Source organism: Cetorhinus maximus, chromosome X, assembly GCF_964194155.1.
Source record: "Cetorhinus maximus chromosome X, sCetMax3.hap1.1, whole genome shotgun sequence".
In the NCBI taxonomy this organism is placed as follows: domain Eukaryota; kingdom Metazoa; phylum Chordata; class Chondrichthyes; order Lamniformes; family Cetorhinidae; genus Cetorhinus; species Cetorhinus maximus.
In genome coordinates, this window is record NC_135917.1 from 12,959,917 (window position 1) to 12,975,402 (window position 15,486).

Genomic DNA, 15,486 nt, shown 5'->3' on the forward strand with positions numbered 1-15,486 from the left:
TAGGTTTCTATGGGATCTCCCCTCATTCTTCTGAACTCCAGCGAATATAATCCTAACCGACTCAATCTCTCCTCATATGTCATTCCCGCCATCCAGGAATCAGTCGGGTAAACCTTCGCTGCACTCCCTCTATAGCAAGTACATCCTTCCTCAGATAAGGAGACCAAAACTGCACACAATATTCCAGGTGTGGTCTCACCAAGGCCCTGTACAATTGCAGCAAGACATCCCTGTTCCTGTACTCGAGTCCTCTGGCTATGAAGGCCAACATACCATTTGCCTTCTTTACCACCTGCTGCACCTGCATGCTTACCTTCAGCGACTGGTGTACAAGGACACCCAGGTCTCATTGCACATTCCCCTCTCTCAATTTATAGCCATTCAGATAATAATCTGCCTTCCTGTTTTTGCTACCAAAGTGGATGACCTCACATTTATCCACATTATACTGCATCTGCCATGCATTTGCCCACTCACTCAGCTTGTCCAAATCACACTGAAGCATCTCTGCATCCTCCTCACAGCTCACCCTCCCACCCAGCTTTGTGTCATCTGCAAATTTGGAGATATTACATTTAGTTCCCTCATCTAAATCATTAATATACATTGTGAATAGCTGGGGTCCCAGCAACGATCCCTGGGGTACCTCACTAGTCACTGCCTGCCATTCGGAAAAAGACCCGTTTATTCCTACTCTTTGTTTCCTGTCTGCCAACCAGTTTTCTTTCCATCTCAATACACTACCCCCAATCCCATGCGCTTTAATTTTACACGCCAATCTCTTATGTGGGACTTTGTCGAAAGCCTTCTGAAAGTCCAAATAAACCATATCCACTGGCTCCCCCTCATCAACTCTACTAGTTACAACCTCGAAAAATTCCAGTAGATTTGTCAAGCATGATTTCCCTTTCATAAATCCATGCTGACTCTGTCCGATTCTGCCACTGTTTTCCAAGTGCTCAGCTATTAAATCTTTTATAATGGACTCTAGAATTTTCCCCACTACCGACATCAGGCTGACTGGTCTATAATTCCCTGTTTTCTCTCTGCCTCCCTTTTTAAATAGTGGGGTTACATTAGCTACCCTCCAATCTGTAGGAACTTTTCCAGAGTCCATAGAATCTCAGAAGATGACCACCAATGCATCCACTATTTCTAGGGCCACTTCCTTAAGTACTCTGGGATGTAAATTATCAGGCCCCGGGGATTTATCGGCCTTCAATCCCATCAATTTCCCCAACACCATTTCCCTACTAATACTGATTTCTTTCAGTTCCTCCCTCTCACTAAACCCTGTATTCCCCAACATTTCTGGTATTTTATTAGTGTCCTCCTTTGTGAAGACAGAACCAAAGTATGTATTTAGTTGGTCAGCCATTTCTTTGTTGCCCATTATAAATTCCCGTTTCTGACTGTAAGGGACCTACATTTGTCTTCACCAATCTTTTTCTCTTCACGTATCTATAGAAACTTTTACAGTCAGTTTTTATGTTCCCCGCAAGCTTACTCTCGTACTCTACTTTCCCCTTCTTAATCAATCCCTTGGTCCTCCTTTGCTGAATTCTAAACTGCTCCCAATCCTCAGGTCTGTTGTTTTTTCTGGCCAATTTGTATGCCTCTTCCTTGCATCTAATACTATCTCTAATTTCCCTTGTAAGCCATGGTTTGGCCACCTTTCCTGTTTTACTTTTGCGCCAGACAGGAATAAACAATTGTTGCAGTTCACCCATGCGCACTTAGAATGTTTGCCATTGCCTACCCACCAACATCCCTTTAAGTAACGTTTCTCAATCCATCATTGCCAACTCGCGCCTCATACCATCATAGTTTCCTTTATTAAGATTCAGGACCCAAGTCTCAGAATCAACTATGTCACTCTCCATCTTGATGAAGAATTCTATCATATTATGATCGCTCATCCCCAAGGGGCCTCACACAACTAGATTGCCAATTATTCCTTTCTCATTACACAATACCCAGTCTAGGATGGCCTGTTCTCTAGTTGGTCCCTGAACGTGTTGGTCCACAAAACCATCCCATATACACTCCAGGAATTCCTCCTCTATGGTATTGTTACTAATATGATTTGCCCAATCTATATGCAGATTAAAGTCACCCATAATTACAGATGTTCCTTTATTGCATGCGTCTCTAATTTCCTGTTTAATGCCATTCCCAACATCACCACTACAGTTTGGGGGTCTATATACAACCCCCAGTAACGTTTTTTGCCTCTTAGGATCACAGGGGAGGAGTCGCAGCGGGTCGAGTCACATGGGGAGGGGTCATGGGGGGAGGAGTCACGGGGAAGGAGTTAAGGGGAGGAGTCGCAGCAGGTGGGGTCACAGAGGGAGGATTCAAAGAGTGAGGAGTCACAGAGGGAGGGGTCACAGGGGGAGGAGTCACAGCAGGTGGAGTCACAGAGGGAGGAGTCAAAGAGTGAAGAGTCACAGAGGGAGGGGTCACAGGGGGAGGAGTCACAGGGGGAGGAATTAAGGGGAGGAGTCACAGCAGGTGGAGTCACAGAGGGAGGAGTCAAAGAGTGAGGAGTCACAGAGGGAGGGGTCACAGGGGGAGGAGTCACAGCAGGTGGAGTCACAGAGGGAGGAGTCAAAGAGTGAAGAGTCACAGAGGGAGGGGTCACAGGGGGAGGAGTCACAGGGGGAGGAATTAAGGGGAGGAGTCACAGCAGGTGGAGTCACAGAGGGAGGAGTCAAAGAGTGAGGAGTCACAGAGGGAGGGGTCACAGGGGGAGGAGTCACAGCAGGTGGAGTCACAGAGGGAGGAGTCAAAGAGTGAAGAGTCACAGAGGGAGGGGTCACAGGGGGAGGAGTCACAGGGGGAGGAATTAAGGGGAGGAGTCACAGCAGGTGGAGTCACAGAGGGAGGAGTCAAAGAGTGAGGAGTCACAGAGGGGGGGGTCACAGGGGGAGGGGTCACAGGGGGAGGAGTCACAGAGGGAGGAGTCAAAGAGTGAAGAGTCACAGAGGGAGGGGTCACAGGGGGAGGGGTCACAGGGGGAGGAGTCACAGGGGGAGGAGTCACAGGGAGAGTGGCCACTGGGGGAGGAGTGTGGAACATTTTTTACTGCCTCTTCTTTGCCTGCAATGTGATATATTTGAACCTCTTTACAGACAAGCCTCCCAAAATGATTGACACGACTTTTACCAGAATGAATTCGGCAGGATCGTTACTTCCCTTGGAAATATCATTCGACTCCAGTCAGGAGGAGAAGATCCCTATCCCTAACAGCAGCTCGGTGAGTCGACACTTCATTGCTGTCTGAGCAGCGAAATCGAGAACCTCAGGCAATAGTAATCAGCCTCGGTGAAATCAGTTAACAAAAGTACTGTACACTGTGCCCCTGTGTTGGCACAAAACCCTCGTCTCACTGTGACAGATCACATCTTAACTGAGTGAGGATTCATTGTAGACAGATGTCAGTGAGCTTCACTTTCAGCAGAACTACAACCCATGCCATTGCGAATCAAACATTCTGCCTTTCCAGCAGGTTGCTCTGGGACGTAGTCTGGTTGATAAAGTGAAGGTCAGTTGCTCCCACTCCCTACTGTAGTCCATATCTTCTTCCTTTCATAGCATCGCCCAGGGACAAATGAAACCTCCCCCCTCACCTGCCTCCATCACCTTATAATCTGTAATGACGTGCTTCTCTATGATTGGCATGACCTTCATGCTATTTCCAGAGCCCTCAAGTCAGTAACAGCAGAAAGTGAGAGGCAGTGGCACCTGGATGATTCATGCTTTTGACCGTAACCAGTTCACTCCTGGAACCTGGGCTTCAATCCAACCCCAAAACCATTGATGGAAATTTTCCTCTCTTGAGCAAGGATCCAAATTCTGAATTTGGGCCAAACATAAACAGATTACCAGTACTTTGTGCACTGCAACCACAGCATTGCAATCAATTAATACACCATAGACGGAGGGAGAGTTGAGGAATAGAAATACATTGTACTGATGCAAGAGGGAACGCTTTCTAAACATATGGCTAAATGTATTTTTAGGACAGTGTAGAGGGAGCTTTATTCTGTATCTAACCCCATGCTGTACCTGCCCTGGGAGTGTTTGATGGGGACAGTGTAGAGGGAGCTTTACTCTGTATCTAACCCCGTGCTGTACCTGTCCTGGGAGTGTTTGATGGGGACAGTGTAGAGGGAGCTTTACTCTGTATCTAACCCCGTGCTGTACCTGTCCTGGGAGTGTTTGATGGGGACAGTGTAGAGGGAGCTTTACTCTGTATCTAACCCCATGCTGTACCTGTCCTGGGAGTGTTTGATGGGGACAGTGTAGAGGGAGCTTTACTCTGTATCTAACCCTGTGCTGTACCTGTCCTGGGAGTGTTTGATGGGGACAGTGTAGAGGGAGCTTTACTCTGTATCTAACCCCGTGCTATACCTGCCCTGGGAGTGTTTGATGGGGACAGTGTAGAGGGAGCTTTACTCTGTATCTAACCCCATGCTGTACCTGCCCTGGGAGTGTTTGATGGGGACAGTGTAGAGGGAGCTTTACTCTGTATCTAACCCTGTGCTGTACCTGTCCTGGGAGTGTTTGATGGGGACAGTGTAGATATTTCCATCAGAAGAAATATAAACAAGCCTAGAAACCCAGCGTGTCTAAGCAACTGCTCTTTCTTTTTACCTATAGACTCGATTTAGCTTTCGGAAGCTCTGGGCCTTTACAGGACCTGGGTTTCTGATGAGTATTGCATATCTGGATCCAGGAAACATTGAATCTGACCTCCAGTCTGGAGCTGTGGCAGGATTTAAGGTACATCCTTCACCCTTTTTGGAACATCTCCCCACTGTGTAAATGGTTTTCACTTGTATAAAATTCTGTGCACAAAAAACGGTCTGATCTTAAGCTTCTGCACTGAAGGACCGAGCGCAAACTCACAGCAAAATGTCTACCAAACCTTTGGAGCAAGTTAGATGCAAGTGGGTGAGGATCCCTTTGCACATCGCTGGAAATGTTTGCAGCTCCAGGATCTAGTTTAAGTCACTATGAAATCAGATGAAGGCCATATTCTCTCACTCTGCACATCATGCAGCAACATGTTCATCGATAGCAAGCAAGACAGATTCCTGCTGCACTTTCCATAGGATGAATATGGCCTTGAATTGTCCAGCCAAGCTGCTGTTTTCCCATGACAACACCAGGAGAAGCATCCCGTCTACATTGGGAGTTCTGACTGGGTGTTGTAAAGGGCGAAATTTCCACCCACCTCTTACAGGACCCTTGACACCGAGGTACTCGGGCCAGGAGGCAGGCCTGGGCAAGGGTTATAAGTTCACACGACCTTGTTCCCAGCCAATGCCAGACGTTGTTGCCAGTTCTGTAGAGTCATGATGACAGTTTCGCCATCATTACAAAATCTGGGCCAATGGTTTTGTTAATAGGATGGTCCCAACTGCCTGGGCCTCTTCAGTGTTCTGGCCAGGGACAGGATGATAGTGTGTGCCTGTGTATTGATCCAAATCCCTTAACCACAATCACTACCCACTTCAAGCCAATGGCAATGTCCGCCTGGAGTAGTGCCAACAATTCCATTGACTGCTGTGAACACAAAGAGGTTGTCAGGGATAAATGAGCAGGTCTGTGCACACCTTTCAGAGTCACTCCAACTCATGGGGCATTTAGGTGGAGAGTTCATGAGCAAAGCTCCCTCTAATCCCCCTATGCTGTGCATGGCCTGTTTGGCCACGAGCTTCACATCTTAAAAGAACCACTTCTCACACCTGTTTGCCACCCTGCGCTTTTTCAAAATTCCCTCATGGGATGTGGGTGTCACTGGCAAGGCCAGCATTTGTTGCCCATCCCTAATTGCCCTTGCTAGCTCATTTCAGAGGGGCAGTTAAGAGTCAACCACATTGCTGTGGGTCTGGAGTCACATGTAGGCGAGACCAGGTAAGGACAGCAGATTTCCTTCACATTAGTGAACCAGATGGGTTTTTACAACAATTGACATTGGTTTCATGGTCACCAGGACTAGGACTAGCTTTATATTCCAGATTTTATTAGTTGAATTTAAATTCCACCAGCTACCGTGGTGGGATTTGAACCCATATCCCCTGAGGATTAGCCTGGGGTTCTGGATTACTAGTCCAATGACATTACCACTACACCAGTATTCTGGACTGTCCGACCCCTCAGAATAAGGGGCAGGTCATTTAGGACTGAGACAAGGAGGAATTTCTTCAGTCGGAGGGTGGAATTCTCTACCCTGGAGGGAGGTTCTGTCATTGAGTGCGTTCAAGACTGAGATCGATAGATTTCTACATATTTAAAAACATCAAGGGGTACGGGGATAATGCAGGTAAATGTTGCTGAAGTAGAGGATCAGCCATGATTGCATTGAATGGAGGAGCGGGTTCAAAGGGCTGAATGGCCTACTCCTGCTCCTAATGCTTATATGCGCTGGTATATCTGCACAGTTTAGAGAGAATATTCTTCAGGAGGCATTTAAAACTCTGGAAATTCTCAGTGGAAACACACCACACGTCAGTATTAAATTAAAGAAGATCAAACCAGGTATAAGAACCACCCCAAAGTAGGTCAGATTTATTCCCCTGCCCTTGGCTCAACATACATGGGTGAAGAATGTACTGGGGATAACACCTTGTTGCATTGATGCAACCTCATTTACACAATCCACATCGGATAATCCGGGAATTTGCTTGCTGGGAGCAAAGCTCATCTCTTGAGGTCAAAGCCTCCTGTAGGAAAATCAGACACTCCATGGATCGGCGCCCGGAGTCCAGGGAAAGAACCCCTGCCCCTTGCCTATTAACCATCAAGCCAGGGGATCAACCCTGGTTCAATGAAGAGTGCAGGAGGGCATGCCAGGAGCAGCACCAGGCATACCTAAAAATGAGGTGTCAACCTGGTGAAACTATAACACAGGACTACTTGTGTGTCAAACAGCATAAGCAGCAAGTGATCCACAGAGCTAAGTGATCCCACAACCAACGGATCAGATCTAAGCTCTGCAGTCCTGCCACATCCAGTTGTGAATGGCGGTGAACAATTAAACAACTCACTGGAGGAGGAGGCTCCACATATATCCCCATCGTCAATGATGGGGGAGCCCAGCACATCAGTGCAAAAGATAAGGCTGAAGCATTTGCTACAATCTTCAGCCAGAAGTGCTGAGTGGATGATCCATCTCGGCCTCCTCTGGAGGTCCCCAGCATCACAGATGCCAGTCTTCAGCTAATTCAATTCACTCCACGAGATATCAAGAAATGGCTGAAGGTATTGGATACCGCAAAGGCTATGGGCCCTGACAATATTCCGGCAATAGTACTGAAGACTTGTGCTCCAGAACTTGCCATGCCCTTAGCCAAGCTGTTCCGGTACAGCTACAATACGGACATCTACCTGCCAATGTGGAAAATTGCCCAGGTATGTCCTGTACACACAAAGCAGGACAAATCCAACCCGGCCAATTACCACCCCATCAGTCAACTCTTGATCATCAGTAAAGCGATGGAAGGGATTATCAACAATGCTATCAAGCGGCACTTGCTTAGCAATAACCTGCTCACTGATGCTCATTTTGGGTTCCCCCAGGGCTACTCAGCTCCTGACCTCATTACAGCCTTGGCTCAAACATGGACAAAAGAGCTGAACTCCAGAGGTGAGATGAGAGTGACTGCCCTTGACATCAAGGCACATTTGACCAAGTGTGGCATCAAGGAGCCCTAGCAAAACTGGAGTCAATGGGAATCAGGGGGGAAAACTCTCCACTGGTTGCAGTCAAACCTAGCACAAAGGAAGATGGTTGTGGTTGTTGGAGGTCAGTCATCTCAGCTCCAGGTGCATCACTGCAGGAGTTCCTCAGGGTAGTGTCCTCGGCCCAACCACCTTCAGCTGCTTCATCAATGACCTTCCCTCCATCATAAGGTCAGAAGTGGGGATGTTCACTGATGATTGCACAATGTTCAGCACCATTCGCGACTCCTCAGATACTGAAGCAGTCCATGTCCAAATGCAGCAAGACCTGGACAACCCTGAGGCTTGGGCTTATTAGTGACAAGTAACATTCATGCCACACAAGTGTCAGGCAATGATCATCTCCAACAAAGGAGAATCCAACCAGGCAATTAGAGATGGAGAATAAAGGTTGGCTTATCCAGTGACGCCCACATCCCATGAAAGAATAAATAAGAACATAATCATTCTTAGGATATGGACATCACTGGCAAAGCCATATTTATTGCCGATTCCTAATTGGCCAATCCTTAAGAAGGTGGTGGTGAGCTGCCTTCTTGAACCGCTGCAGTCCATGTGGTGTAGGTACACCCACAGTGCTGTTAGGGAGGAAGTTCCAGGATTTTAACCCAGCAACAGTGAAGGAACGGTGATATATTTCCAAGTCAGGATGGTGTATGACTTGGAGGGGAACTTCCAGGTGATGGTGTTCCCATGTATCTGCTGCCCTTGTCCTTCTAGATGGTAGAGGTTGTGGGTTTGGAAGGTGCTGTCAAAGGAGCCTTGGCGAGTTGCTGCAGTGCATCTTGTAGATGGTACACACTGCTGCTACTGTGTGTCGGTGGTGGAGGGAGTGAATGTTTAAGGTGGTGGATGGGGTGCCAATCAAGTGGGCTGCTTTGTCCTGGATGGTGTCAAGCTTCTTGAGCGTTGTGGGAGCTGCACTCATCCAGGCAAGTGGAGAGTATTCCATCACACTCCTGACTTGTGCCTTGTAGATGGTGGAGAGGCTTTGGGGAGTCAGGAGGTGAGTTACTCACTGCAGGATTCCCACTGAACTGCTCTTGTAGCCACAGTATTTATATGGCTGGTCCAGTTCAGTTCCTGGCATACGCCAGGAAGCCTGGCTCATACGACCACTACCGGGAAGTGACAAGCACACCCATGAGTTCTAAAACGTGCCAGTGGTGAGCAAGGTTCCAACACTGGGCAGATGCATTCAGTAAGTAACCCCTCAGCTCTTTTGGATCAGACTTACACTGTCTCTGGAAATTCAGCTCGGCTACTAAGGAAAGGGGAGCACCAAATTGAGTCCAGGTATAACCTATAGGCACCTATAGATTACCTATAGGGACCCTGTAGCAACCCAGCTCCAGAAATTCACCTCCTGTTGTTGGGTTTATAGCTGCACAGAGAGCAGGAGGAAATAATTTGTAAACAGCACAGGCACTTTGAAAGTTATTGAGTGCTGACGAATGACAAGTGAGAGTGAAAACCTATTTAGGCCTAGCAGGGATTTTACAGAGGTTTTGTGACAATATTAGAAGACATTTGTCTTGCTTTTAATCTCCATTCTTTCTTCAGATCCTCTGGGTTTTGCTATTGGCCACCATACTTGGCCTCGTGTTACAGAGGCTGTCAGCCAGATTAGGAGTAGTAAGTGGCATGCAGCTCGCTGAGGTCTGTCGCAGGCAGTATCCCAAGGTACGTACCAGAGTTCCAAATTTCCCCATCAAATAATGTTGCAAACAGAGCCTAAAAGACCTTGCAGATGGTTTTCCCGACCATCGCCACTGGGAACGGCCTGGCGAAACTCAGGATGAAAAGAGACTCTATTTTTTCCGTTCTCCACCACATCGATGTTGTCTCAGAATTCCCAAATCTTCTCCGAGTGACGGGATAGGGTATTGTATTTGAAGTTGTGTCTTGTACCAGTCCTCTCTCCGCCAATATTTGCCCTACATGGTGATTGAGAGGCTGGCTGCCTGGAACCACGTGTACCTGTGGCTCATGCCTCCTGGGCCCTCTCAAGAAACTACACTCATTAACTATCACTAAACTCATGGCTAGACTAGAGCTCTGATCAAGCAGGCCATTAAGCAACAATTCTGCACCCTGCACAGTTCTGGTGGCTTCCTGCAATACAGATTCAGGGATGATTCGCTAAAAGCTGCAAAACCTTGCATTGCAATGGGGACAACACATGAAGCCACTATTGGAGAGGACCTGCAACAGGATCAAAGAGAGGACACTGAAGGTGTAGAGAATGGGGAGGAAATGTCAGCAGTCCTACAGTCAGAGCCATTGCATTCTGCTCAGAGAACATCAGCTGAACAATCTCTGCTCCCCTACATTAGCTCTCCCAAAACCTCGCTCACTCCCCAATTCCCAGGCTCAACTCTCCAATTCCCACCTCCCAATTCCCAGACTCTACTCTCCAATCCTGATCCCCAAGTCCCGCTCCCGGATTCCAAGACTCAACTCTCCAATTCCCACTCTCCGATTCCGAGACTCAACTCTCCAATTCCCATTCTCCAATTCCCAGACTCAACTCTCCAATTCCCACTTTCCAATTCCCAGACTCAACTCTCCAATTCCCACTCCCAAATTCCCAGACTCTACTCCCCAATTCCCACTCCCCAATTCCCAGACTCAACTCTCCAATTCCCACTCCCCAATTCCCACTCCTCAATTCCCAGACTCAACTCTCCAATTCCCATTTTCCATTTCCCAGACTCAACTCTCCAATTCCCACTCCCGAATTCCCAGACTCTACTACCCAATCCCCAATTCCCACTCCCCAATTCCCACTCCCCAGTTCCCAGACTCAACACTCCAATCCCCACTCTCCAATTCCCACTCTCCAATTCCCAGACTCAACTCCCCACTCCCCAATTCCCACTCCCCAATTCCCAGACTCAACTCTCCAATTCCCACTCCTCAATTCCCAGACTCTACTCTCCAATTACCACTCCCCAATTCCCACTTCCCAATTCCAAATCCCCAATTCCCCAACTCAACGCTCCAATTCCACTCCCCATTTCCCAGATTCTACTCCCCAATTCCCATTCCCCAATTCCCAGACTCAACTCTCCAATTCCCATTCTCCATTTCAAGACTCAACTCTGCAATTCCCATTCCCCAATGCCCACTCCCCAATTCCCAGACTCATTCTACAATTCCCACTCCCCAATTCCCAGACTCAACTCCCCAATTCTGGGGACACGGGCTTCCAGTCACTAAAGCATCCGTCTGTCATCACCCTCTGTCTCCTACAACTAAACCAATTTCGAATCCACCTTATCAACTTACCCTGTATTCCATGTGCATTTGCCTTCTTTATAAGTCTCCTGTCTGGGCCCTTGTTAAAGGCTTTGCTGAAATCCATATAAACTACATCAACTGCACTGCCCTCATGTACACACCTGGTCACCTCCTCAAAAAATTCAAGCAAATTTGTTAGGCATGACCTCCCTCTGACAAAGCCAGGCTGACTATCCCTGATCCAACCTTGCCTCTCCAAGTGGAGATAGATTCTCTCCTTCACAATTTTCCAGTCCCCGTTTCCCAGTCCCCGTTTCCCCCAGTCCCCGTTTCCCCCAGTCCCCGTTTCCCAGTCCCCGTTTCCCCCAGTCCCTGTTTCCCCCAGTCCCCGTTTCCCAGTCCCCGTTTCCCCCAGTCCCCGTTTCCCCCAGTCCCCCTTTTCCCAGTCCCCCTTTTCCAAGTCCCCCATTTCCAAGTCCCTGTTTCCCAGTCCCCGTTTCCCCCAGTCCCCCTTTTCCAAGTCCCCGTTTCCCCCAGTCCCTGTTTCCCAGTCCTCATTTCCCAGTCTCCGTTTCCCAGTCCCTGTTTCCCAGTCCGCATTTCCCCCAGTCCCCGTTTCCCCCAGTCCCCGTTTCCCACAGTCCCCGTTTCCCAGTCCCCGTTTCCCAGTCCCTGTTTCCCAGTCCCCGTTTCCCCCAGTCCCCGTTTCCCAGTCCCCGTTTCCCAGTCCCCGTTTCCCAGTCCCCGTTTCCCCCAGTCCCCGTTTCCCCCAGTCCCCGTTTCCCAGTCCCCGTTTCCCCCAGTCCCCATTTCCCAGTCGCCGTTTCCCAGTCCCCGTTTCCCCCAGTCCCCGTTTCCCCCAGTCCCCGTTTCCCAGTCCCCGTTTCCCCCAGTCCCCGTTTCCCAGTCCCCGTTTCCCCCAGTCCCCATTTCCCAGTCCCCGTTTCCCTGTCCCCGTTTCCCCCAGTCCCCATTTGCCAGTCCGCGTTTCCCCCAGTCCCCGTTTCCCAGTCCCCGTTTCCCCCAGTCCCCATTTCCCAGTCGCCGTTTCCCAGTCCCCGTTTCCCCCAGTCCCCGTTTCCCCCAGTCCCCGTTTCCCAGTCCCCGTTTCCCCCAGTCCCCGTTTCCCAGTCCCCGTTTCCCCCAGTCCCCATTTCCCAGTCCCCGTTTCCCTGTCCCCGTTTCCCCCAGTCCCCATTTGCCAGTCCGCGTTTCCCCCAGTCCCCGTTTCCCCCAGTCCCCGTTTCCCAGTCCCCGTTTCCCCCAGTCCCCGTTTCCGAGTCCCCGTTTCCCCCAGTCCCCGTTTCCCCCAGTCCCCGTTTCCCAGTCCCCGTTTCCCAGTCCCCGTTTCCCCCAGTCCCCGTTTCCCCCAGTCCCCGTTTCCCAGTCCCCGTTTCCCAGTCCCTGTTTCCCAGTCCCCGTTTCCCCCAGTCCCCGTTTTCCCCAGTCCCCATTTCCCAGTCCCTGTTTCCCAGTCCCCGTTTCCCAGTCCCCGTTTCCCCCAGTCCCCATTTCCCCCAGTCCCCGTTTTCCCCAGTACCTGTTTCCCAGTCCCCGTTTCCCAGTCCCCGTTTCCCAGTCCCCGTTTCCCCCAGTCCCCGTTTCCCAGTCCCCGTTTCCCCCAGTCCCCATTTCCCAGTCCCCGTTTCCCCCAGTCCCCGTTTCCCCCAGTCCCCGTTTCCCAGTCCCTGTTTCCCAGTCCCCGTTTCCCAGTCCCTGTTTCCCAGTCCCCGTTTCCCAGTCCCCGTTTCCCCCAGTCCCCATTTCCCCCAGTCCCCGTTTTCCCCAGTCCCCGTTTCCCAGTACCTGTTTCCCAGTCCCCGTTTCCCAGTCCCCGTTTCCCAGTCCCCGTTTCCCCCAGTCCCCATTTCCCCCAGTCCCTGTTTCCCAGTCCCCGTTTCCCAGTCCCCGTTTCCCCCAGTCCCCGTTTCCCAGTCCCCGTTTCCCCCAGTCCCCGTTTCCCCCAGTCCCCGTTTCCCCCAGTCCCAGTTTCCCCCAGTCCCCGTTTCCCAGTCCCCGTTTCCCCCAGTCCCTGTTTCCCCCAGTCCTCGTTTCCCAGTCCCCGTTTCCCAGTCCCCGTTTCCCCCAGTCCCTGTTTCCCCCAGTCCTCGTTTCCCAGTCCCCGTTTCCCCCAGTCCCCGTTTCCCAGTCCCCGTTTCCCTCAGTCCCCGTTTCCCCCAGTCCCCCTTTCCCCCAGTCCCCGTTTCCCAGTCCACGTTTCCCCCAGTCCCCGTTTCCCAGTCCCCGTTTCCCAGTCCCCGTTTCCCCCAGTCCCTGTTTCCCCCAGTCCCCGTTTCCCAGTCCCCGTTTCCCCCAGTCCCAGTTTCCCAGTCCCCGTTTCCCTCAGTCCCCGTTTCCCCCAGTCCCGGTTTCCCCCAGTCCCCGTTTCCCAGTCCCCGTTTCCCCCAGTCCCCGTTTCTCACAGTCCCCGTTTCCCAGTCCCCGTTTCCCCCAGTCCCCGTTTCCCTCAGTCCCCGTTTCCCCCAGTCCCGGTTTCCCCCAGTCCCCGTTTCCCCCAGTCCCCGTTTCCCCCAGTCCCCGTTTCTCACAGTCCCCGTTTCCCAGTCTCCGTTTCCCCCAGTCCACGTTTCCCAGTCCCCGTTTCCCTCAGTCCCCGTTTCCCCCAGTCCCCGTTTCCCAGTCCCCGTTTCCCCAATCCCTGTTTCCCCCAGTCCCCGTTTCCCCCAGTCCTCGTTTCCCAGTCCCCGTTTCCCAGTCCCCGTTTCCCAGTCCCCGTTTCCCCCAGTCCCCGTTTCCCAGTCCCCATTTCCCTCAGTCCCCTGTTTCCCAGTCCCCGTTTCCCCCAGTCACCGTTTCCCAGTCCCCGTTTCCCAGTCCCCGTTTCCCCCAGGCCCCGTTTCCCAGTCCCCGTTTCCCAGTCCCCGTTTCCCAGTCCCCGTTTCCCAGTCCCCGTTTCCCCCAGTCCCCGTTTCCCCCAGTCCCCGTTTCCCAGTCCCCGTTTCCCTCAGTCCCCATTTCCCCCAGTCCCCGTTTCCCAGTCCCCGTTTCCCAGTCCCCGTTTCCCCCAGTCCCCGTTTCCCAGTCCCTGTTTCCCAGTCCCCGTTTCCCAGTCCCCGTTTCCCAGTCCCCGTTTCCCCCAGTCCCCCTTTTCCAAGTCCCCCGTTTCCCCCAGTCCCCGTTTCCCTCAGTCCCCGTTTCCCAGTCCCCGTTTCCCAGTCCTCGTTTCCCAGTCCCCGTTTCCCAGTCCCCGTTTCCCCCAGTCCCCGTTTCCCTCAGTCCCCGTTTCCCAGTCCCCGTTTCCCAGTCCCCATTTCCCCCAGTCCCCGTTTCCCCCAGTCCCCGTTTCCCCTAGTCCCCGTTTCCCAGTCCCTGTTTCCCAGTACCCGTTTCCCAGTCCCCGTTTCCCCCAGTTCCCGTTTCCCAGTCCCCGTTTCCCAGTCCCCGTTTCCCCCAGTCCCCGTTTCCCCAAGTCCCCGTTTCCCAGTCCCCGTTTCCCAGTCCCCGTTTCCCCCAGTCCCTGTTTCCCAGTCCCCGTTTCCCAGTCCCCGTTTCCCCCAGTCCCCGTTTCTCAGTCCCCGTTTCCCAGTCCCCATTTCCCAGTCCCGGTTTCCCCCAGTCCCCGTTTCCCAGTCCCCGTTTCCCAGTCCCCGTTTCCCCAGTCCCCGTTTCCCAGTCCCCGTTTCCCCCAGTCCCCGTTTCCCCCAGTCCCCGTTTCCCAGTCCCCGTTTCCCCCAGTCCCCGTTTCCCAGTCCCCGTTTCCCCCAGCCCCCGTTTCCCAGTCCCCGTTTCCCAGTCCCCATTTTCCCAGTCCCCGTTTCCCAGTCCCCGTTTCCCAGTCGCTGTTTCCCAGTCCCCGTTTCTCAGTCCCCGTTTCCCCCAGTCCCCGTTTCCCAGTCCCCGTTTCCCAGTCCCCGTTTCCCCCAGTCCCCGTTTCCCCCAGTCCCCGTTTCCCAGTCCCCGTTTCCCAGTCCCCGTTTCCCCCAGTCCCCATTTCCCAGTCCCCGTTTCCCCCAGTCCACGTTTCCCCCAGTCCCCCTTTTCCCAGTCCCCCTTTTCCAAGTCCCCCTTTTCCAAGTCCCTGTTTCCCAGTCCCCGTTTCCCCCAGTCCCCCTTTTCCAAGTCCCCGTTTCCCCCAGTCCCTGTTTCCCAGTCCTCATTTCCCAGTCCACGTTTCACAGTCCCCGTTTCCCAGTCCTCGTTTCCCAGTCCCCGTTTCCCAGTCCCCGTTTCCCCCAGTCCCCGTTTCCCTCAGTCCCCGTTTCCCAGTCCCCGTTTCCCAGTCCCCATTTCCCCCAGTCCCCGTTTCCCAGTCCCCGTTTCCCTCAGTCGCCGTTTCCCAGTCCCTGTTTCCCCCAGTCCCGGTTTCCCAGTCCCCGTTTCCCCCAGTCCCCGTTTCCCAGTCCCCGTTTCCCTCAGTCCCCGTTTCCCAGTCCCCGTTTCCCCCAGTCCCCGTTTCCCAGTCCCCGTTTCCCCCAGTCCCCGTTTCCCAGTCCCCGTTTCCCAGTCCCCGTTTCCCTCAGTCCCCGTTTC

At 52.2% G+C, this 15,486-nt stretch overlaps 1 protein-coding gene across 1 annotated transcript in view; it reads left to right on the forward strand.

Moving 5' to 3' along the window:
* Positions 1 to 15,486, forward strand: part of LOC144672632 (natural resistance-associated macrophage protein 2-like) — a 140,346-nt gene that overhangs the window by 26,160 nt on the left and 98,700 nt on the right. The window contains exons 3-5 of the mRNA XM_078534482.1: positions 3,135 to 3,259; positions 4,666 to 4,788; positions 9,316 to 9,435. Coding sequence (XP_078390608.1) covers positions 3,135 to 3,259; positions 4,666 to 4,788; positions 9,316 to 9,435 — 368 coding nt within the window. The remainder of the gene's footprint in view (positions 1 to 3,134; positions 3,260 to 4,665; positions 4,789 to 9,315; positions 9,436 to 15,486) is intronic.